Below are 23,959 nucleotides of genomic sequence, written 5' to 3'. Positions count from 1 at the left end.
GTAGTTCAAAAGAGTCCTGAGTTTTGGTGCAAACAGAACATCTTTCAGTGCCAGTGAGCTGCAGAACATTTTGGATTTGTTCAGGTCTGCCATTTGTGAATAAAACATGGTAAACTTTACACAGTGTGAAGACCTAGGAAATGCTGCAGAAGATTCCTGTCAGCTCCTGGAGTGTTTTGTTACTTAAACTTTGCTAGCCTTGCAAAGAGCCTGAAAAACCAAGAGTCTGTATCAGAATGCTTTACTGTTGCAGAGCATGATCGTGGTTGGGTTGCACCTCACCTGCCCAGTGGTTTGAACTCTCTCATACAAGAACCTTGTTTTGTTCAGTCCTGCACTTTGTGCTCTTATGCTGTGGCATGTGTATTTACTTAATTCTTCTCTTCCAGTTCATTGGGCTGGATGGAACTGAATGAAGGCAGGCTGAGAGAGTCAGGGCTGTTCAGCCTGGAGAAGAGAATGTTCCAGGGAGACCTTATAGCAGCCTGCCAGTACCTAAAGGGGCCTACAAGAAAGCTGGAGAGGGACTTTTTACAAGGACTTGTAGTGATAGGACAAGGGGTAATGGCTTTAAACCGATAATGGCTTTACACTAAAAGAGGGTAGATTTAGGTTAGATATTAGGAAGACATTCTTTACTGTGAGGGTGGTGAGACACTGGCACAGGTTGTCCAGGGAAACTGTGGGTGCCCCATTCCTGGAAGAGTTCAAGGCCAGGCTGGATGGGGCTTTGAGCAACCTGGTCTAGTGGAAGGTGCCCCTGCCCATGGCAGGGGGTTGGAACTAGATGATCTTTAAGGTCTCTTTACAACCCAGACCATTCTATGATGATTCTGTGAATCGCTGGCTGAACAGCTGCATAGAGTGACTAATGTAATTTTTCAGACATGGAGACTCCTCACTCTTTCCTATTTTGATGCAGATCTCTTTTGGTATCTCACAAAGTGGAATAAGCCCAGGTCATGTAGACCGGGAGGCTCTCTTCACTGTCCCTCTCTGTCTTTGCAACCATTTTTGGCTCTGTCTTACTGTTTACTTACTGAATCCCTCCATTTTGTGCTGGTTTGAATGCCTCCATTGTCCAGACCTGCTGCCAGCAGCAGCAAGTCTGTGGTTCTCTGTGTGGTGCTTCAGGTCCCCAGGAATCTAGCTAATAACTTAATAGCTTCTCATCTCCAATGCACTCCCTCTGAAAAGTCCTTTGTTTTGAGTGGTGGAGCACACAGATGGCCGCACGCCATTTATCTCCAGGCTGTCACATCACTACTTGTTCTCAAAATGGGGTGCCTTCAAAGGCTGGTGTTCACTGAGGTCTGTGGCTTTAAAGAGCCTTTTCCTAAATAGGATTTGATACAATGGAGAGAAAAGCAATGGCATCTGCACTTACAATGATGGCTCAGAGGCATTAATGCTTTTCTCAGGCACACGTACATGCTCTGTCAACACACGAGCATGGCAGCCTGTGGATATTGTCTTCTCAATTTGATCTCCCTTGCCTTCCAGTTGTCGGGAGGATGGGAAGCAATACGTGATACCTTTTTGCATTTGATCTGTCTGCTCCCCAAATGTGACTGGTGCATTAGCACTCACAGCCCAGTAACTGCTGTAGTAGAGTTAAAACCAGCACATACTTGTTAAAATTGGGCACAAACTTAGCTTGCAGTCAAGGCTATAAAACCCAGGTTCCTTTAACTGACAAGAACTGCTACTCCTAGAAGGCGAGGGAGGCGGGGGGAGGAGGGTATAACTCAACTCTCAAGTAATCAGAGAGATTTTTATCTTTTGGTCTTTTCAGTACTCTGTTACCAAAAGAGCTCTTGGGTGGTCATATTCCCCTCACCACCCACCCACTACTCTGAACAGCTTGCAGCACTGACTGATCTTTTCCTTGGTAAGACATTTTTATTCCACAAGCACTGAGACACAGACTGATGAAGAATTGCTTGATTTTTCCTTAAGTATTAAAATCTGAAGCTGGAAAATACAGGGCTGGATTTTTCACATTCTCACAGAACTTGGAGAGAGGGTTTAACAGATCTCTGGCTCTGCTCACATCTTTGGTATCATTGGTAAACTTGGACAACATTGGTAAGTAACTATACACAAGCATATTTTTCCAGATTTCTGTGGAGCCACTCAGAGAGTAGGTGGAGACAGTTGTGCTGAAGTGTCAGGCTTTAGCCTGGGTCACACTTGTCACAGTTTAATTGGAAAAACTCAGTGCTGATTTACTAGGGTGGAGTTGGGAAATTGGAGGTTTTGATTGCAGTTACATGGCTGTCACGTTGCATAAGGAGACTGTCCTCACACATAACCTCTTTAGGGCTTCACTTCAGTCTCTCTCCCTCTGCACTGATGGGGGCTGCATCAACCCGTGACAGCTCTGGAGTGTAGGAAGCATCTTACATTGCACCTTCTAGTAATCATCCTGAATCTCTTTTGTGTGCCTCCTCAGGAAAGGATGCCACAGACACCTCCCTTTGCAGCTATGTTTGACAGCAGTGGCTACAACAGGAATCTGTATCAGTCAAAAGAGGACAACTGTGGAGGGCTCTGTTACCACGACAACAACCTCCTGTCAGGGTCTCTGGAAGCTCTGATCCAGCACTTGGTACCCAACGTAGATTACTATCCTGATGTAAGTCTATACACCCAGCTAACTATGTGGCTAGGCCTGATGCATCTCATAAAGGGGAACTTTCACGTGTGCAGCAAAAGCAAAATGTGTCACATTAAATTGCTAAGGAGGGGGTTCAAGAATGATAGCATAAACATGTGCTTCATGTGAGTGCCACATGCAGTAACTGACCTAACCTAGGAAGTCTAATGCTTGATTACTCCTGTTGTGAAGTGTGCAACCCTGGTGACTCATTTATGAAGTAAGTACCTAGTGTGGCTTACTGTTTGATGGATTGTATGTACCATTGACCTTTAAAAATCTGTCAGGTAAGCTGAGGACAAAGGTAAGACCACCAGCATGACAGGATGAATGCATTTAGTTTAAAAACAAACAGATTTTATGCATATTTCCCATTGCTCATCTGAGGTCCACATGTATCTTGCGATTAGCAATTGAAGCATTGAACTAGTATCACACTGTTCAGAATCAGCACAGACTGGACATGAGAACAGGACATTTGTTATCTGAGAATTTTTGGCCTATCTAGACGCATCCGTGCATTGAGACATTTCCTATAATTCTTAGAAAACACAAAAAATACCAAAAGATTAGGGGGGGTAGTTGGAGATGACTGAGGGATGATGAAACTGCATCTCAGCTCATTGAAAGGCTCCTGCTGAAGACATAACTCCACTTATATTCAGCTTGTCATAGATTTATTTATGTTTCCAAGATGGGATCTTTTTTAACTTGGGTCAGAGTTGATAGCAGCACAGGACTGTGCTTAAGCTAGTGCTTACCGTTAATTCTTAATATAAAATTTAAACATGTAGCAATTTAGATACCAGTTGGTCAAATATGATGATTTATTCCAAGTCCCTAGAACCAGAACATTGTAGAATCTTGTGGGTGCTGTAGATTCTTAACTACTGGCAGTATGGGGAGTGGAGTGGATGTTCTGAATATCCATCTCACAATGAGTTCAAATCATGATATATGGAAAATTAAAGCAAAATCAGGAGCCTCTTGTAACCTCAGAATGAATTACTAATTTTTATTCTGTAAAATCAAGCTATGTAGTTCCCTCTTCTTTCACCCAGGAGACAAGCAATACTATGAGAAATGAACAGTGTTTGAGGATTCTTAAAGGAAGTACAAGGTCATAGTGTGGGGTTTACTGAAGTCAGACAGGCAAACACACCATAGTAAGGATGGCATATGTGGTGAAATCAAGTCAGCTCAACAATCTGATCAACTGGCATCTATTTTGTTCTTTTTCTGAAGACTCTTCCTTTTCACCAGTAACGTGGTAGCAGACAAGATTTCTCGATTGGTATTCTAAGTAGCTTGGACTTGCAGCATTAATTTTCTTCCATTGTTTGGCTATAAAGAGTTATGTAATCTGGTAATGGCTCTCGCAAAGGTTTACTGTAGAGCAAGAAAAGATGAGTTGAAGTTTTATTCTGAGTAAGCTTATAATAAGGCTGTGTGTAATAGGAGAGCTAAACCAGCCCAGCCCTGCCTTGTTTTGGTTAAATCTTGCATAACTTGGCTCAAACACGAATTTATAACACTGATTCTGGAGCAATGACAAGTCTTAAATTAAATGCTTACTGCTGTAGTAATAGCTCTTGGCACAGCCATGTGCAGAGTTTTCTTCTGCACATAGTAAAGTATTAGGAACCAATCTGTTAGGAACGCATTTTGAGAACATATAAAACTGATGGTAACTTTCTGTGTCTTGTTTGCAGAGGACATACATCTTCACCTTCCTTCTCAGTTCACGCCTGTTCATGCATCCGTATGAACTCATGGCCAAGGTCTGCCATCTGTGCATTGAGCAGCAGAGACTAAGTGAGCCTGGCCTGGACAAGGTAAGACCCTCACTCTCAGGGAACTCCTCTTAGTGCCAGTCAAATATCTCTACCTTGCCCTCAACAAAATAATCCTATTGAGGATACTCTTGAGTAGGAATAAACAGATTGAAAGTCTGATACAAGCAACTAGAATTTGACCCTTTGTTCACTGGCATTCATGGGAAATTTCTACACTGCTTAGCCTGTCCTCTGTGAAGAGTGTTGCTGCTTCTGCAGTTTGTTTTACCAATACATGGGCCAGAAATAAAAGTGCTTGCTCTTAATGGCGTATCCTGCACGGGCCCTGCAGTGGTTGCTTTTGTTTCAGAGTTCCCAGCATCTTGCCATAATAATGCCAAAACACTGTAAAGACTTAATGATTAATTAAGCACATCAACGGGAATTACACTGACCTGTCTCGTATGCTTAAACTACAGTCTTGCTACAGTCTGTGGAGTGGCTTAGATTGCTGGCCCCTTTGAATGGGAATGCATGCTTCTTTGTGTGCCATGTCTAGAGTTGAGAGGGGGTAGGATGTGGATATTTGGATAGAACCTCCACTCCAGTAGAAAATGGAATGAATTAAATTAAGATATTGGAATAATTGCACTGCTTTCTCACTGTAAGGTATAAAAGTGCGTGCATAAGGCTTGGCAGAGCTGGAGCTTATCACTTTCATTGTTGATAGCCATAAGTTATGGAGATACTGATAAATGTCTTGCACTGAGACACTCCAGATAGCGAGGAGAATCATTCTAAATATTTCCACCTGCCTGGGGCCTAATTTCCAGGTCTGTTAAGCCAATGAGAGTCTCTTCATTGGCTTCAATGGGTATTGGCTCTGGCTTGTAATCCAGTGCTGAATTAAATTAAGCTTAAAAATTTATTGACCTTCACAGCCTTATGCTCCACAGTATCCTTCAGAAGGGAATTCTGTTTCCTTTGTATTAGATATGTGTTGTATTGCTGTTACATGTAACCTTCCTCCTTCCTTCAAATAGAACCGCATACGAAAAATTGCACCCAAAATCCTACAGTTGTTGACTGAATGGACAGAGACATTTCCTTATGATTTCCGAGATGAAAGAATGATGAGGAATTTAAAGGAGTTGGCACAAAGAATAGCTAGTGGTGATGAGGTAAGTTGTCAGTGCACAAAGCTATTGGATACAAAGGCATTCCTTTAATGTTTTGATATTGCAGGTTTGTTTTTAACAACATAGTAAGGCTCTGGATGGCTAAGCTAACTTATTATGAAGGTGCTGGTAGGCAAAAAGTTCTCTCTGGTACCTAGGCCTATGAAGAAACCACACAGCATAAGCACATCCTTTTCAAAGCATAAACAAGGTTCACTCCATCCCTAAACACCTAATATAATTGCATATTGTGCAGACAGATGCAACTTCGTGGATGTTAGTATTTTTCATTGTAGTGATTCTGCTTGGAAGAAGCTGGATAAGATGCTGGGAAACTTTGCATATCTGAGAAAACCCTACTAATGTTGATAATTTTTTTCATTTGCGTGACTAAGGTGTGTTGGAATTGGGCCTCTGACCTGTAGGTCAATGGAAGAGTTATAGCAGGTTTGGGTAAAAGTTTATGAAAGAAGATTGGACCAGGAAGAATTGTTTTGAGCTTAAAGCATCACATACAGACTCAGGAAGTCTGTCATATTTCTTCCTCTGGATAGAGCACACAAGGAAATCACTTGACCTTTTTCTAAATCCTGGTTCTCAGGTGGAAGTAAAGTTTCACAGAGGTATTATGAAATATTTTGATGCTTAACTGATGCCTGTCTTATGAGTACTGAAATAAACTCAGCCAAATGCCAACACTTACATTCACTTAGAGGAAAGGCAATTAGCAAGGTTTCAGTAAACAGATCATATGTAGCTGGCCTAATACTAAGATTACAAAAGGCACTGGAACAGCTGGCATTTGGAAGAACTATAAATGCAAAGAGCAATTGCTAAATGGCATCGTGTTTCTGATGTTCCTCAGGGGCTGGCGTTCCTTATGTAAGCTTTTGAATAATGATATGGACGAGGCAGCAAATGGCATGTTAAGAAGCATGTAGGTAAGCTTTACCAGAAGGAGTTGCAAGCACTGCCAAAGGCCTGGAAAGATCTTGAGTGCCTGTAAACAATGCTGGAAGAGAACCAATCTAAACTGGGAAGCTGAAATACATTTTGATGATATAACAGAGGAGAGGGACAAAAGAAGATGGGACGAGAGAGTGAGATGCAGTGCGAAATGCAAACGAAAAAGATACCAAATTCGATGGGCAAGCTTAGAGTTGTCCAAGATAGTTGGAGGGGACTTTGGAGTCTGGAGAGGCAGTGGGTTTACCTTCACTGTGGAGATGCCAGGAGGCACCTTGCCCTGTTGCTTTGTTCCTGGGTATTCTTAATAGGAAGACAGGGAACTGAAGTTCAGTTCAAGGAAAAGGAATAAGATTGAGGACTCACATCCACTTGAAAAAAAAAAAACATTGGCACAAAAAGAGAGCGAACACTGTTTATCCTGGAGGAAGTTGAGTTGGTGGATGCAAGAGTGAAATGGCAACAGGCAAGAGTTGTCTACAACGAAGTTTCTGGCAATACAGACAGTTTAAACAGTGAAATCATCTATTGAAGGGAAAAGCAGATGTACAAACTGCTAGAAAATGAGCACTAGGAAGCAATCCTACTCTGGCAGCAACTGTAGAAATTTTCTAGCTCTAGCTTTGAGCTTTTTTTTTTACTTTGAGATTTCCTTTAGAAAGGCAAAGGGAAAGCAAGCATTGCAGTAAATTGACTTGCGTTATTGTGAACTGCTTGTAACAGTAAAATGGCAACTTCCTTGACCTTGCTTTTCTATAGACCTTGTTTAGATTTGTGAATCATTGCCTTGAAGGATACAAAAGAAGCAGTATTTCCTGTTCCTGTTCACTACAGTTCTTCTACTTGTAGCTTCTTATTCCACTTCCCAAATTATTGTGCTCCAGTACTATTAAGAGCTATCAGCAAGAGTCCATCTAAAATCATTCACTACACTAACATATTGCTCCATCAAAAAAATGTCTTTGGAAAAACCTTGGTGGGCTTATTTCCACACCCACCCACCCTTCTCCCTCATTTTAATTCTATTCCTTCCATGTTTTCCCTCTCTATATCCTGATAGGGCATCACACACATGAGATATTTCTCAGTTGTTCTGATGCCTTTTACCACTTAACTGACCTTTGTTTCAAGTTATATCTTTGGAAACATTCCCATTAGCCATTGCCTCTCATCTCCTGATTAGTTCCATATAAACATTTATCAATGGCTTTTTCTATGAAATACTTGATGAGTGTATGCAGTCAGACCAAAACCACGTGCTGTATCCTGATGCCTTTTGATGTGCAGCCCAGCGTTGCACTGACCTTTTTTAAAAATTTTTTTATTATTATTTTTATTTTCCTCCACCATGATATCATATAGTGAGACTGACTGTGGGCTAATTCCTGATTTCTTGTTCTGGTTTGGAGGGTATCTGTGCCAGTTTGCCTTTTCTCCGGGGTTTTCCAGCTACAGAAGCAGATTGACCAGAATTAGGTGGTTCAACTTTTTATCTTCACCCATTTTCTCCCTGATCTTGCTGTCAGTTCTGGGTCAACATGAACCATAAATTCAGGCAAAGTTTATTTTTTTTGCTTTGAACCTTAACCCACTGGCGTGATTTCCATCCCCACTATTACGTGAATTCCATCAGCAGCCAGAATTCATCCTGAAAACTTTAGATGTACCAGCTGGGCAACAAAACACTTTGTAAAGTTCTTTTACAAGGAATTTCAAAGAATTTGGAGGGAATGGGTCAGTGAAGCAAGTCAGGGTGTGCGTCACCCAACACCTGTTTATGGAAGGGCAGCACCTGAAGTAATACTTCTGTGCCTTCCTGAGGAAAATGTAGTTCCTTTTCTTTAAAAGCTTGAGATCCTCCTAGTCTCTCCCCACCCACTCTGGTGAAATATTATGCTCTGTGTATTTGTCTAGAAAATCAAAATACATGTAAACAGAAAACAATTCTTTACCAAGTAACAACAAATTCAGCCTTGGTTGAACACAACTGACTTCAAAAATTAGTCTGAGTCAAGATAGTGCTGTTGTATTTGAGTAAATTTGGAAATCCATATCAATGGCAGCTTTGGAGGGAATGACGAATTCATTAGAATACAGGCAACATTCCTGCCTTGGACTGATCCCACTATGCTGTGCTGCTGGTAGGTTTTGGATGCTCCTTTTTTCCGCCATTTGGGTTTGCTTTAATGGCTTTACGATGGTATCTAGAATTTGGAAGAGTAACCACGTTGGGGTCAGTTACACAGATCTGTCTACTTAAGACTTGAGTCCTGCTCCTACTTAAATTTGTCACTCCTTTTAACTTAAACTGCCGCGTGGAAAGAAAAGCAAGATAGTTTTATTATCTTCTCCTTTTTCTCAGATTTACTGGAAGTTTTAACTCTGACTTCAGTGAAATTGTTCTTGATTTACTCCAGAGGGAAGCAGGCCTTTTTTTCATCATTGAATGAGCATATAGTGGTTTTTCTGTGGTCTTAGTCAGGAGAAAATAGTGTATTTTCATTTCTTGTATTTTGTCCAGTGATTGGTGGTACTTTACTTTTCATGCACTACATAGCGCATGTCTTTTCTGCTGTTCCTTGAGCTAACTGGGTCACTACTGAATCTCTGAGACAGTCAGTGTTTAAATCCTCAGCTGGATTCCCTTTGGTCTGATGAAATCCCAATATTGGAAACTCACACAGTAGAGCATATCTTCAAGTTGACCACACATACATATATCAGCATCAAACTGGTTTGGTGTCATGCAGACTTTTAATACTGTCTTCTTACGTTTTGAAAATGTCTCCCAATTGTTTCATGTCATGACAGATGTATCGGAAGAACATACAGCAGCTCCTCCAGAACCTGATTCGGAAGCTCGCCACTGTTAGCCAGTATGAGGAAGTACTTGCAAAAATTAATGCCACAACTACAGATCGCCTCACGGTTCTGAAGACCAAGCCCCAGTCCATCCAGAGGGACATCATCACAGTCTGCAATGATCCCTATGTGTTAGCTCAGCAGCTGACACACATAGAGCTTGTGAGTTGTTATACTTCGAACATGATTCCATCCTTCCCCTCTTTTTGAAATGCATGTTAACATAGGATATGACTTGGCTGCTTTTGTGCTTTATTTAGGAGAGACTCAACTATATTGGACCAGAAGAATTTGTCCAGGCATTTGTGCAAAAGGATCGTTTGGATAATGACAAGGTAATTAGAGCAGATCTGGAGCAGCTCTGAAATGCAGCATTTACCATCCTGGAGCTCAGGTGCCCCATGAGCTGGAAGTGAGGTCCAGTAATAAATGAGGACCAGCAGAAACAAGCTTTATAGTGAAAATGCTTTAGTATTCCTCTTTAAAAATTTGCTGATACTTTCTCTTTCTGGAGGACAACTCCTGGAGCTCAGCCAACAAATTGATTTAAATAAAGCTAACAGAGAACTTAATCCTGTGAATGTTTTCTCCAGGCCACCTATGTGGTCTGCAGCTGGAAGAAGCTGAATTTAACTTTGGCTTTTACGTTACTCATTTTCAACATCCATTCTTTCTTTTAGTAAACTGAACTCTTTGCAGCAAACTGGCAAGTGGGGCAATTTGCAGGTAGAGCACACATCACAAAAAGGGGGCAGTGAGCTCTAGATTCATGTGAGATGAAGGGCAAAGACACAGTATTTTTAACTAACTGCTAGAGTTGTCATCTCCCTGAGTGCTGCTTTCAGGATGACTTATGTCATCTTTACTCTGTAAATAAACTGTACTAAAGTCAGGCAGTTAAAACTTGAATTACTGTCCTTCCTAGAACTGACAAACAGAATAGAATGACTCAAGCTTACAATCTGATGTTCAGTCAGACAGTCTCTGAAAATTATTTTGTAGGTAGAGATCACTAAAACTGCTGCCTACCCCTTTCTAGACAACCCTGAGATGTGTGAGAGTCATTCCAAGACACTACCGAACAAACAACGCTGGTTAGGAAAGGGAGAATCCAATCAAAATGGTAGATCCGATCTCCCAGTTAGGATGCAGAATGTTAATTTGGCATCAACAACTGAACATAATGTGCCAAGTGAAATGGTCTGGCCTCTATTTCCCATCTGCTCTTGCAGAGGTTGTAGTGTTGTCTCTGCTGTATCAGTGGGACAGGCGCAAGGACTGAAACAGTGCTCATATTCAAGGAAGCTTTAAGCAGATACTTAGCTTTGATTGTTTGCATAAGTTTATCTTAAGTCCTTAAAGCATCCCTGTAGGGCTTACAGCAGGTGGGATTCCAGCATGCCTGCCTGAGTGCTTTACTGAGCCAACAGCTCAGGAAGAACTTACTCGTGCTCAATATTATCCCTGCTACTTTCCTTTTAAGCTTTACATGACTTCAGGTAATTGAGTTATTCCTGGTTACTTGATAGTTTTTGGGGGTGGCAAGATGGAAAGCCAAAAGGTCTCTCTCAGGGAAAAGATTAAGATTACACTAAAATCTGCTATTCTTCTGTCTGCAGAGCTGCTACGGAAATCGAAAGAAGACCCGGAATCTGGAAGCCTATGTGGAATGGTTTAACAGGCTCAGTTACTTGGTTGCAACAGAAATCTGTATGGTGAGCTGGGGCTTTTTCTGCTAAAAGGTTTTATTTAATCTAGTTGTCTAAAACTGTGAAGCCTTTTCAGGTTTGTTGCCCCTTCAGTGCGCCCTTTGATTTTTCATTCTCTCAGCTCTGTACTTATTCACATGCAGATGAAGTCAGTGCAGAGCTGAAGAAGAAAAAAGTTCCATATTTTCAGCATCATGCTTGTGCCTCAGCCTTGTTCATGTGACACAGTGGTGATGTTATGCTGGGTTAGCCCTTCTTGGCACAGAAGTGCATCTGCCTGTCCTTCTTTCCTGTGAATGCCCCTTACGAATGGAGGTATCTTTTCTCTCCTCTGTGCTGCTGTTCTTCGTGCTCTTCTTGGCAGAGCCTCTTTACTTGTTGTCCTTGCTCCCTACCTGCCTGGTATCTGGGTTGTCTTTGCTGTCCTGAGGGCTTTTGAACACAATAGTGTGGCTTCCTGTACATGTAAAGCCTAGTATGCAGTTGTGGTACATGTGGAAAGGACTTTTAACCAGGGTGGTGTTTCTTTTGGGGGTGGGTCAGAGTGCTGTTCTTCCTGCCGAGCGTAACACTCTGATGGCATCTCTTGCAGCCTGTGAAGAAGAAGCACAGAGCAAGGGTGATAGAATATTTCACTGATGTGGCACGGGAATGTTTTAACATTGGCAACTTTAACTCCTTAATGGCTATCATTTGTAAGTATGTGTCCCGAGATGTTTTGTCCCTGTTTGAATCTGGATAAAGGAAGCACAGTGCTTTATACAAAAATCTCCTGCTTAGCATGCTCAGCAGTGTGAAGTTAGGAGGAGAAGCGGTGGACAATTGTTCAGTGTTATTGTAGCGTCATGTGTGTAAGGAATGATTTACTGCTGTAGTGTAAATTACAGAAAAACAAAGTTTTTATTGCAGCTGTTCAAAGTTCTGAATCCCCACTTTTTGAAACCAACTTTAGTGCTTGATTGGAACAAAAAATCTTCATGTAATATGGAAGATTGATGTCTACCGTTGTTTCTGTTGCAGCATGAGTGTCCTAGTGGTGTAAAAATTCCACATCAATTTTAGATCTGATAGGAAAATATTGGGAATATTTTTTTAAATTTGAAATGTGAAAACTTCATAAATACGTGTAATTTACAATGAAATATGTAAGAGACAGTGTTGAGAAAACTAATTTGCACTTTTCTACTGTATATTCATACTTTGTTAAAACCACGTTAAATAATGTCATATCATTTTTTAGAGCTTTCATTCTGTAAGAGATGTTGATTTTGTTTCCGAAGTTGTTTTTAACATTGGAATTTCAAGAAAATGATGAGTCTGATTTCTGAGTAGCTCTGTGGAAAATACTTGTTATTATTAATAGCTCCTTTGCTTTAGAAACACTTACTAGCCTTAGCTACTTGAAATATATTTTTTTTTTAAATACTCCAACAATTTCTCTGTCTTTTATCAAGCGGGCATGAACATGAGTCCTGTGTCTCGGTTAAAGAAAACTTGGGCAAAAGTGAAGACAGCCAAATTTGATATTCTTGAGGTAAGTTTGGCCAATATTTGGACATGGGGCTATTAATAGCATTTTAGTTTTCACTGCTCTAACATGCGAGTTTGGCTTCATTATGATATGTTGAATTTAGTATGTTTGTGCTCTTGATGGAAATTCTAGATGATGTAATAAAAATTGTTCAGCTGATTTGTGCTTTTTAGATTTGGAAGGAGGAAATTGAAGTAGTGTCAGGTTTTTTGAATTCCCAAACCCACCTCCTAAGAATTATTTTTTAAAAAAAATGTAGGTAACCTTTTGAAAGGGAGATGTACTTGAGAGGGATGGTGTGGATTGACCTAATGGAGTTCTGCCTTTTGAAAATCAAGTTGAGCTGTAAGGTGGCTGCCTTGCCCTTTCAGAGAAATTTGTCTTGAACTAATTGATTGCCACTTACCTTCAGGTAGCAGAGACCTTTGTCAAAGATCATGTAGGTGCAGCAGTGTATGAGTTTGTGATTTACCCAACAGATTATTTACCAACAAGTTATTATCCTGCTGTAAATGGAAATTGGTTAATTCAGCTTCTTTATTAGTAAGATAAAGAAAATGTAATGTTTTGTATTTGACGCAAGCATGAAATGTTTATTAATATCATCAGGACAGTTGACTTGTGTTATGACAACAGATGAAAACTGGATGGCTGTAGCTGCCTCACACTTCCTTCACCTACCCTTGGGTGGGAAATAGCTTTCCTTGTGTTAAGAGTGGCTGCACAGCTCAGGAAGTTGCTCTTAAAATTACAGCCCTATTTCGTTTGACCTTATCGTGCAGGCTGGACTTTGCTGGTTAAGGATGTGCTTTGTGAGCCATGCAGTCATCCTAGTCCTTGAGGTGCAGCAGTCAGTCTTGGAGCAATGAGGTGGGGGCACTAACAGCTTTAGGTGTCTGATCTTACTTTGCCACTGCAAATGAATCAGCTCTGAGAAACCTGCGTACTAGGAAGAGCAGAATATTAGTGCCAAGACCACTGTTACCGTAGCTTCATGATTTTGGTTTTTGAATTAAAGCTGAGCTACCTCCTTTGCAGAGAGAGAAAGGAGGTCCATGAAGCCTGCCATTGCTTTCCTGCCCCTTGACTTGTATTGGATCCTTTGCTGTGCTGAGTGAACGTTTTTTAAAACAAAGTTCTCTTCTGATTGAACGAACAGATAAAGGGATACTGCAGTCCTCTAAAAGGCTGTATTTGTGGTGCTGTTCAGCAGACCTCTTGCTTTTTAAAATAGTTGCTGAAGTGAAAAAGTATTGTGTGCGGTGATGACACTAGCTCATTATTTACATTTTTTCATGCCTCGTAGCATCAGATGGACCCTTCTAGCAATTTTTATAATTACCGAACTGCTCTGCGTGGAGCCGCTCAAAGGTCCTTGACAGCTCATAGCAACAGAGAGAAGGTACGTTTACAAATGACTTGGCAGCGGGCAAAAATGAAGTGTGCTTCTTAAGTTGCGTGGTAAGCTTTTGTCTTGGGATTCTGAATCTCATCAACTCTACCCCTGGTGGGCTTTCAAAAAGAATAAAAAGCTTCAAAACTTAATCCCTTTTTACTAGGAATGTCTAAATACTACCTGTAAGCTACAGAGAAAGTAAATGGAATATTTGAGGAAACCAGGTGGCTCAATGGAAATTACCATCTTAGGTCTGCCAGTTCAGCTTGGAGCTGACTGAAAGCTGCAAACATTAGGTGATTGCTTTGATTATTTAAATAAAATAAGTACATTGCCTCAGCTCATTTCTTTTTTGACAAAGAGCTTTATCTGACAAACCAGTAATACAGATAGAAAGGCTAAGGACTGAAATGAGGTTGCTACTAATTTGTCCTTCTAGCTGCTATTTGTGCTCAGTTTTAAGTGGTTTGTGGTTGAGGGTGGAAAAGCTTTAAAATTTACTCAGAAAAGGTATTCTAAAACTCAAATCTAGACAGAGCTTCTGTCTAAATTCTGTTGATTCCCCTTCCTGTGTACAGTTTTAGATAAGCTTTAAATATACTATGCATTTTTTTAGTGGAAATAGTGAGATGAATCAGGTGTTTGTGTATATTAAAATCCCCCTTCCAGTTTCAAGACTGGCTGTGAGCTATGCCTTAGTAGAGGTGACATCTTTCTTTACTCTTTAAAATAAATAAGCCTTTGAGAAATAAACTGGATTTGGTCACACATTAATGTAGAATCTCAGTTGTAATTCTTGTGGAAAGAAGCCAAATAGCTTCCTAGCTATTTGTAGTGTTCCTGCTTAGAAGCAGTTGCTCATCAACTGCTTTTAATATTAGGATTTCATACTATGTTTAATAAACCTGATCTTTGTGCTCATAGAATAAACTACCAGGAATGATGAAGCAGATCCATGTGCAGTCTACTGGTCTATATTGTTTTTATATACATGTAAATAAAAATGAGGATTATTTTTCTGAGTCCTAAGGATCTGTTTATGTATCATTCAAAGCACCAGAAGCTTAAATGTAAGATGCTTACTTCTTCTCAGAGAAAAGTGAGTTTTAAGATTTGAGAGAAAGAACTTACAGGTATTGAAATGGTGCAGTAAAGTCTTCCATGGAAACAGCGATAAGTGATATTTGTTTTAGCCCCAGCTGCAACAAGGATGTGCAGCTGTGAAAATTTTTATAGGATGCAGATTAAAATACAGACATTTTAAGAATGTGAGAATGCTCCAACATTCTCCAAGGAAAAATACTTTGATTTGTTCAGTTGGCAGGAAATTCTTCATTTTGAGCCAGTGAGTGCCAAGGTTCAATTTCTTGCATGAGTTTGGGGAATAGTAGTTTGAAAGCCATTTGTGCTGCTAGCCCCATATTTTCCATGCTGTGCTTTAACATGCATCTCCCCTCATCAAGCAAGTTCCTGTCAAGAGGAAAAGCTGCACTAAGAGATACCCTGCAGGAATTACATGTAAGAAGTAGGCATCTCTGAGCTCTTATGTTGTGGAATCTGCAAGGAAGAATGAGAAAGTGAAAACAAGAGGGACATGACACAGAAATTAAATTAATTAGGTATATTGTTGTTCTAAACACGCCTCATAGCCACAGTTGACAAGCAGTGGAGTACCAACAGGTACTTTAATTGTGACCTTGAGGGAGCTACGTGCCAAGAAGGGTTCAAGGTAATGGAAGCAGGTTGGCACAAAGCTGGAAATAAAACCATAAGGATTAGCTTACCATCCAAGTGAGGACTTCCTTTATAGAGAAACATCACATATTTCAAAACATAGTGAATGCAGAATTTTTGTGTCATGATCAGATCTTAGTCCTTGGTATTTTGCTTACCTTTTGTACCACTTGGCTTGTAGAGCATTATGTTTTGATTTCAGCACCAGACTGAGAATAATGTTGTTCTTTCCTTAGATCGTAATACCTTTCTTCAGCCTCTTGATCAAAGATATTTACTTCCTCAATGAAGGTTGTGCCAATCGTCTTCCAAATGGTCATGTCAATTTTGAAGTAAGTAGAGCACTGAATGGGGTATTGATACAGGGTCAGCTCCTTTAACAGAAAACTGAAGCAGATGATGGTTCAGCTTCCGCTGGATTCTGGAAGAGCAAAATTAGACTGGAATTTGAGTGTGTCTGTCACCTCTCACAGGAGCTGGGAGGTAGTCAGGAAAAAGCAGTTTTATTGAAGATGGAGTGTTTATAGAAACCCTTTTGATATTCACAATTTTTTAGTGGGGAAAAAAGTAACAACTTTTTCTCAGTGCTCAAATCCATCTGAATATTTCAACGCACAGGTTTATTATACTGAATGACAGAATCATTCAAATTACTATTATAGAGCTTGTTTTTGAATTCCATATGTAAAAGTTCATCCTTTGTCAAGATATAGATGCAGTATTTTTGTACATAAAAGTACAGATTATCTCTGAAGAGACATGTGATAGAGCAGCAGTGAAGGACCCCCTTGTCTTTCATTGTTCTTCTGCCTCCAATTTCACGCTTGTTATCTGACAGTGTGGATTACCCAATAATTTGTTTTCTGGTGCTTTCAGCTTTCAAGAAGCCTAGGTCACTTGCACAAAATTACAGTACGCTTCATTTGTAGATATTGGCCTGAATTAGCCTGTTTCTAAAGCTCTAGACTATGTGATGATCTGGAACAACCTTTTACTCCAGGAATCCATGTGCATTTGAGGCATGTTAAACTTCAGTTGAAAGAGTTTATCAATTAATGACATCAACATCCTGCGTGGGGAATGTGGTTTTTTGGCATGAATTTCCAGCAAGAAAATTGAGCATTTCAGATTAAGTAACTAAAATGGAATATCTGGATTTCAAAATTTCAGTATTTAGCATCTAGACACTTTTGATGTGAAAATTCCTAAATATTTCACTGCAAAACAAACAAGAATGAGCATAATCAAAGTGAAAAGCTGGGCATAAGGAGTGGTATCAGCTCCTTGAAAAGCAACTGAGTGCAGATCATGATATACTATTTATACTCATAAATAACAATAATTTTACCAGGGTGGAGGGGTGGGGAGTCATCCCAGTTTGAAACAGAAATGTAGAAGTTAGAAGCAGAGTTGTGAGTCAGATCACATTCAATTCTAGCTTAAAAGCTGGGGAGAATCTAAGCCTTGGACTTAAAACCAGGATATATATATTAAAAAAAAAAAAATGCTCAGGGTAAATAGTACTGTTCAATATATAGCACCTCTTCTGTTTTCTGTTCTATTCTGACAGAAATTTTGGGAATTGGCGAAACAAGTCAGTGAATTTATGACGTGGAAGCAAGTGGAATGTCCTTTTGAAAGGGATCGGAAGATTCTGCAGTACTTGCTCACTGTCCCAGTCTTCAGTGATGATGGTAAGGAGCAATGGGCTTCCTGCAGGTCTGGTGTCACTGGCTGCTGCTTAGTTTCTCTCCATGTTAAGTTGTTGCTTCCTTACAGTAAAGAAAGACTTTGTCCTGAGGCATCTCTGTTGGGCAAGTAAAAAATGCTTTTCCCTTACAAGTGAGAAAGAAAGTACAATTTTTCTTTTTATGTGCACTTGGTCTGTAAGAATTGACATTATCCTTTTCTCTGAAATGGAATGAAAAAAATGTGGTCCCTACAAAATATCATCTGAAGTGTGTTTATATGGACTTTCCGGGTGCTTTACACTAAAGGGTGCTGCTTGAGAAAGAAAGTGGGGGTTTTGCTGGCTGCTTATAAAGCACCATGTCCCTGGGCTCAGTTTTTTCTTTTGAGTGTTTACTTTCACCCTTGTGCTTTTGCATTTTCGCTAGTTGTTTCTTTCCCCCCTCAGGGTAGTCTTTGTACTCATGCGCTGTTCGTTAGCCTTGTCTGGAGGTTATTATAAGCAATGCTATACTTCCTAATGGGATTCTGGAGCCCTAATCTGAGAGATAGATAATACAAGCCTGCTTCATTTAACTTCAGTCCACTCTCCAGGGAGAACAAATCTTAAAATGCCAGTAGGCCTAACATATTGTATTTGCTTCTGATTGCAGCACTTTACTTGGCTTCCTATGAGAGCGAAAGTCCTGAGAATCACGTTGAAAAGGACAGATGGAAGACACTAAGGTTTGTGTCAAAGGTTACCCGCATCAGTAAGTAAAGAGAATGGGATACAGAGCAAGCATCAAACAGTTAAAACCAAATGGCACACTACATGTTTCAACAGATGGGGCACAGCATCAGTGTAAATCCCCCCTCCAATCTGGGACTCTTGGAAAAAAGAACAGTCAGTCTTTATCTTAAACCCTTTCAAGCCTTTTCTCCCTTAGGGGATGGGAATTAGAATAAGTAATTTTGTATCTTGATTTCTTGTGTTTGTCAGTGTAGGAAAAAATACTTTCTAAACTTCAAAGAAATCTCTACTTCCTTATCAGTACTATACAGAGCACTCTGGTTTCCGAGCAGACATTTCTGCAGCTATTGCATCCCTTTATGCACCTAGCCTTTCAGACAGGGATGAGGTTTGCACAAAGATCACTCTGGGGCAAATGCATTGATGAAACCAGGTAAGAATGTAGAGTTCAGGCTAGGAAAAAAAAATCAGACAAAATCCTGGTTTTGGCTTTTCTTCTGCTGCTGGCTGAACAGCCTCATCACCTCTTTCATTTTGCTAATTGCGGAAGGATACATGAACCATTATGGGAGTGTTTTAGCTTGTGCTTTGCCTATCAACTTTTTTCTAAAAAAAAAAAAAAGCTGAATTCGTGGCAGCAGACAAAACTAACCGGGTACATAGATGGAGACACAGAACTAAGCAGGTACATGAGTAGTCTCTGTTTTCACCCCTAAGCCATACCTTCACTTTAGTATTAAAACAACCAATATCCCAAGGACTCACCATTAGCCAGGTGTTCTTGTCACTGCTGCAGGCAGTGGTACATTAACACTTAGAGGATCCCATGGATATGAAATCCCAACTCTTCTGATCCACTCTGCAGCACCAGAGACAACCCTACACCACAGCCCTAAGGATTCTTCTCAGTCCATGTTGTTTTTTCCTGGCATACCACAAGGAGATGTAACAATTCCATCTGATTAATCGCAGTTATTTTGGGGAGAGGACAGAAAGGGAGAGTTACTCACATCAGTGCACAGATACTCTGCATTACACAAGAGTCGCAAGATAGACGGTCAAAGACTCTGAGCTTGAAAATCTGTGATAACACAAACCTCGGTTTCACAGAATCCTTATCTGAGGCCCTCTGAAGCTGTCTGAGAAGATTTACATCATCCTAATGACTGTCTTTACTTATTTACAATTTCCCTCTTCCTTTCAGGTCAGCACTTCTGGGCAGAGTCTAGTGCACAAGATGGCTGCTGTTTCTGCTGTTGCTGTTATGTGGCTTACCAGGGGGCATGGCTTGGTTTGTTTTTCTGTACACTGAGTGGCATTCAAAGTGATGAAAAATGTGCAGTCAGTTGGGATATTGTGTCAGCAACGATGAAACAAGTTAACTCAAGAACAAACAGGCAGCTTCTCACATCTGACAGATGAGATAAAATCACAGCCCACTTGGCTGTGATTCAGACTAAAGTATTGATTGAGGACAGCACTGACAGAATCCTTTGAAGAGCTCTCTGCCACCTATGAATCATTTCACACCTGGATGGAATATTTTTCCTTGTCCTCTTGCTGCAGCTTGCTGCTACAAAGACACTGTAGAGTTGGTAGTAGATTATGGAGGGGAAAAAATCAACCATTCCTTTCAGTGAAACCCAAGTCTACGCTGAAGAACTGCCATTTCTAATAAGCTGAAGATAGCCAGGAACTTTGCCTGATCAGGATTGCTAAGAAGGGAAAGGACTGAAAACAACAAATTGGCTGCTGGGAAGAGTTTCTCCCCGCCACTGTAATGGTGGCTGCGTTTTTTGGTTTTTTTTTTCTTTTTCCATTATGTTTTTGAGTTGGCTGCTGGTAGGCAAACTCATTATTATTCTAAGTTATTTAAAAAATAAAAAGTAATAAAAATCAAGGCTGTGGTAGAAAACACCTTCTACAAAAATATAGTAGCTGTATAGCTTGGACTATTTTACAGCTTCGTGGGAGGTTTTTCCTTTGTTTCAGTTGTTTACAACTAACTACTACATACTACAGATATTCTTATTTTTACTATACAATTTTGTTACTCTAATTTTCCATACTTGACCTTCTTATATTAGGTTGAATATGCTGACTTTTCTAGAATAGTCTTGGAGAAATTGGTGTACAAACTGCATTGAAGTACAAAAGTATGTTTTTATTAAGTCATTTTTATAATTGCTTTTCTTGAAAGGATAACAGTGAAGAACATAACCCACTTTGACTGAAACGGAAAGATGCCAAAAAGAAAAAAAAGATGAGGCTTCTTCTCTACTACAGCTGTGAACAAAACAGTATCCCTATGTGTTTGCTTTATGGATTATGTTTATGACTGTGAAGTAGTTCACTGTGTTACACATCTAATAAGTTTGAAGTAGCTCTGAATACTTAGTCAGTCTATTTACCCTAGGAAGAACCCAATGGACGGGGGGGGCGGGGGGAGAAACTGTAGCTGTAGATCACCCTGGATGCAAAATCACAAAGCAAAAGCACATACTTCACGAAAAAAGGAATTTGCAATTATCCTGCCACTGTTACTAAAAAAAAAAAAAAAAAAGAAAAAAGAATAAATATGTCTATTTGTTGCACTGCATCTCTCGAGTTTTCAGGTAAGCTGTTTTTTATGTCTGTCCATGCCTTTTCAGGCAAGTATTTAATCTTTGAAGTCTCTAAGAACATGCTGAAATAGCCTTTGTTAACAGGCATACTGTCCTTTACTACAGCCTGTTTGCTGGTGCAAGGTGCTGGAAGTCACTGAGTTACATGTTCCATGAGCACCAGTACCAGGGCCTTGAGCCCTGATGGTGGAGGAGGATTCCTCTCTGCCTCTCCCATTCACTGAGTTAGGGTGAAGGAGAAAGAAGAGGGTGACTCTTTGAAAAGAGAATACTGCTTTTGCAGTTCATGGACTTGCCTCCCAGCTTTCAGGTGAGGTCATTCCCATCTTCCCCTCTGTGTCTTTCCCCCGTTGTTGAAGCTTACAGGTAGAACTTAGTGTATATAAAAAGCTGGGGAAGATGGTGTATACCTCTTTGTCATGGTTTAACCTCAGCCAGCAACTAAGTACAATGCAGCTGCTTGCTCAGTCCCCTGCCCCAGAGGGACAGGGAGGAGAATCGGGGAAAAAGGTGAAACTCAAGGGTTGAGATAAGAGCAATGTAATAATTAAATAATAATAACAACAGTTATAATGAAAAGGAGGGAGAGGAATAAAATCCAAAGGGAAGGGAAAAAAACCCAAGTGATGCAGAATGCAGTTGCTCACCACCTGCTGACCAATGCCCAGCCAGTCCCCGACCAGCGATCGGCAGGCCCTGGCCAAGCCCCCCCATTTATATACTGAACATGACGTTCTATGGCCTGGAATACCCCTTTGGCCAGTTCAGGCCAGCTGCCCTGGCTGTGTCCCCTCCCAGTTTCTTGTGCCCCTCCAGCCCTCTCGCTGGCAGGGCCTGAGAAACTGAAAAGCCCTTGACTTAGTATAAACATTGCCCAGCAACAGCTAAAAACATCCGTGTCCTATCAACATTCTTCCTACACCAAATCCAAAACACAGCGCTGCACCAGCTGCTAAGAAGAAAATGAACTCTGTCCCAGCTGAAACCAGGACATTCTTCCACATCTTCTGGAAGTAGGATCATATGATAATAAGGTAATAAATGAGCTTCCATGATGCAATATTTTCTCTCCTCGTTAACCTATTTGTTTTACGTTTTTAGTTCTAGGGAAAGCCAGAGGGTTGAACAAAGGGTTAACTTACCTGTAAAAATAACCTCTCTGTCCCTCCTCCACCATAACACAGTTTGACTGCTAGCTTGGTTGAGAAATGGGTTTGTTATTGATGCAGTTGGAATGAAGCCTTTGTAAACAAAAGGAAAAATAGCATTAAACAGCCTCTGTCCAAAGTGCAGGCTGTGTGTTGGCTTGTGGGCCAGCTTCTTGCCAAGAAAAGGCAGCACATAGGGGAATGATTGGTATGGAGGAGGAGGCAGGGTCTGCCTTGGCACTGAAGCTGGTCAGCAGGTACAGGAGCCTGTGGCTGGTGCTTGAAAGGGAAATGCAAATTCCCTAGCCCCTGGCAAGCCAGAGGCTACTGCTGTAGGCATTAATGAACTCGGTGTTTGATGTTAGAGCCGTGTGAGTCTCATCATGCATTGTACTCTGCTGCAGCCACAGTGCTGAGCTTTAATTTTTAACATCCTGAGCCACTGTCAGACTGTTGATCTGTTGGCTTGGGAACAGCCATTCACACCTGTCTCTAGGAAATGAGAGAGAAAATGACTGACTGCTCTATCACTAACCAGCTCCTAAAGGAAACATCACAAACTCTGAAATGAGGAGTTGCAAGAACTCATTAACTCTATGAGTTGAGTGTTCAGCCGGCACTGCAAATCTCAGCTCAGTGCTGATAGATGCTCAGTGCTTAATGGGGACAGAAGCAACACTGAAGTGTCCTGTATGAATGGCTCAAACATTACTTATTTCTTTGTGGTGCACTTTCTTCTTGTGGTGCAGAGACAAAACCTGTAGGTCTTATGGACCCCTATGAACCAACTTGTTCAAAAGAGTCCAGATGTCTGGCTGAGCCCGCAAGAAAAATACCTGTCCTTACATCCAAATACTTCCCTTTTCTCCTACTTGGATACAGCTTTGTGGCATCATCATGAAAATGTGAATAGACAGTTGCATGCAATAATGTGCAAAAGTCTATTTACAGATGTCATCTCTAAAAGAGCAAGCAAGAACCTACCTCCATGTGGGTTTTGAGGGTTTGGGGGTTTTTTTCGGCCTTCCTAGACAGCCTGTTCTTGTTGGAGCTGAAACTGGTACTTGATCTAGCACTAAAAAGAACTCTTTTGGATAATAGACAAAATTTCCTATTTTTATTAAAATAAAAAAAAAAAAACCAAAAAGCAAAGATTCCCATTCTTCCGGGGAATTTTCTCTGTCACTTTGGGTGGATTTTCTGGTACTAGTTGTGTGCAGCAGGACCCCTTGTGGGCTCGTTGCAGTATTTCTGCTTGGAAAAGTACTTCGGTAGTGCGCAAGTGTCTTTTTTTCTCTTAGCCCCTCTCTGTCTCCACTTGGTCATGCTGAGCAGATTTTCCCCATGTAAAGGGAGCAGCTAATCCCTAGAGATGCATTCCCTCACAGCTGCATCTGTCCTGCTGCTGTCGGTCAGATCCAGACAGCCTGCTTCTACCAAGCAACTGTATCCTAACCTGTGCTTTATGGTCATGGGGTCCTGTGTCATCAGCTGGTTTTTAGCTTGAGAACAGGGCTCGTAAGGGCTGGTAAGGATTTTCAAGGGAACTAGTCTGTTTACAAGGTTACTGTTGTTAGGCATTTGCTAAGCTAGTGCTTCACACTCAAAACTGACTAAAGTTCAGTACATTTAGAAGCAAGAGTTTAGTGCCAGAAAGTGTATAATTTGATACTGACAGACACTTTGCCGTTATTGCACTGTGCTGCATTAAGTTGTTCTGGAATATGTTTTTGTCTTTCTCCTTTATTAGAAAATTTTAGCTATACTATGACCCAAAAGGATGTCTCCTTATAAGCCCAAGTAAATATACTGTCTTTCTTTCATGGCTGTTACTTTTCAAGAAGAAAAATGTAAAAGATAATGTGAATAAAGCAGCTGTTTTTTCATCAGTTATTTATGTAGCCAAAGCAATCTGAGTGCCAATGAGCCAATGACACTAGGGCAGGATTTTCTTC

The 23,959-nt window shown here is 40.7% G+C and overlaps 1 protein-coding gene across 2 annotated transcripts in view; it reads left to right on the top strand.

Annotated features, from left to right (window-relative positions):
- Positions 1 to 20,132, top strand: part of RASGEF1B (RasGEF domain family member 1B) — a 30,527-nt gene extending 10,395 nt beyond the window's left edge. For both annotated transcript variants that reach the window (XM_080399883.1, XM_080399882.1), the window contains exons 2-14: positions 2,456 to 2,638; positions 4,372 to 4,494; positions 5,478 to 5,615; positions 9,390 to 9,602; positions 9,701 to 9,775; positions 11,060 to 11,155; positions 11,742 to 11,844; positions 12,604 to 12,683; positions 13,987 to 14,082; positions 16,047 to 16,142; positions 17,381 to 17,504; positions 18,153 to 18,225; positions 19,437 to 20,132. In XM_080399883.1, coding sequence (XP_080256009.1) covers positions 2,462 to 2,638; positions 4,372 to 4,494; positions 5,478 to 5,615; positions 9,390 to 9,602; positions 9,701 to 9,775; positions 11,060 to 11,155; positions 11,742 to 11,844; positions 12,604 to 12,683; positions 13,987 to 14,082; positions 16,047 to 16,142; positions 17,381 to 17,504; positions 18,153 to 18,225; positions 19,437 to 19,461 — 1,419 coding nt within the window. In that variant the 5' untranslated portion in view covers positions 2,456 to 2,461 and the 3' untranslated portion in view covers positions 19,462 to 20,132. The remainder of the gene's footprint in view (positions 1 to 2,455; positions 2,639 to 4,371; positions 4,495 to 5,477; positions 5,616 to 9,389; positions 9,603 to 9,700; positions 9,776 to 11,059; positions 11,156 to 11,741; positions 11,845 to 12,603; positions 12,684 to 13,986; positions 14,083 to 16,046; positions 16,143 to 17,380; positions 17,505 to 18,152; positions 18,226 to 19,436) is intronic.
- Positions 20,133 to 23,959: the final 3,827 nt, after the last annotated feature.

This window comes from Falco punctatus (assembly GCF_963210335.1).
Source record: "Falco punctatus genome assembly, chromosome: 1".
Classification (NCBI taxonomy): Eukaryota; Metazoa; Chordata; class Aves; order Falconiformes; family Falconidae; genus Falco; species Falco punctatus.
Note: the sequence above shows the minus strand (reverse complement) of the source record. Positions and strands in the feature narration are given on the sequence as shown.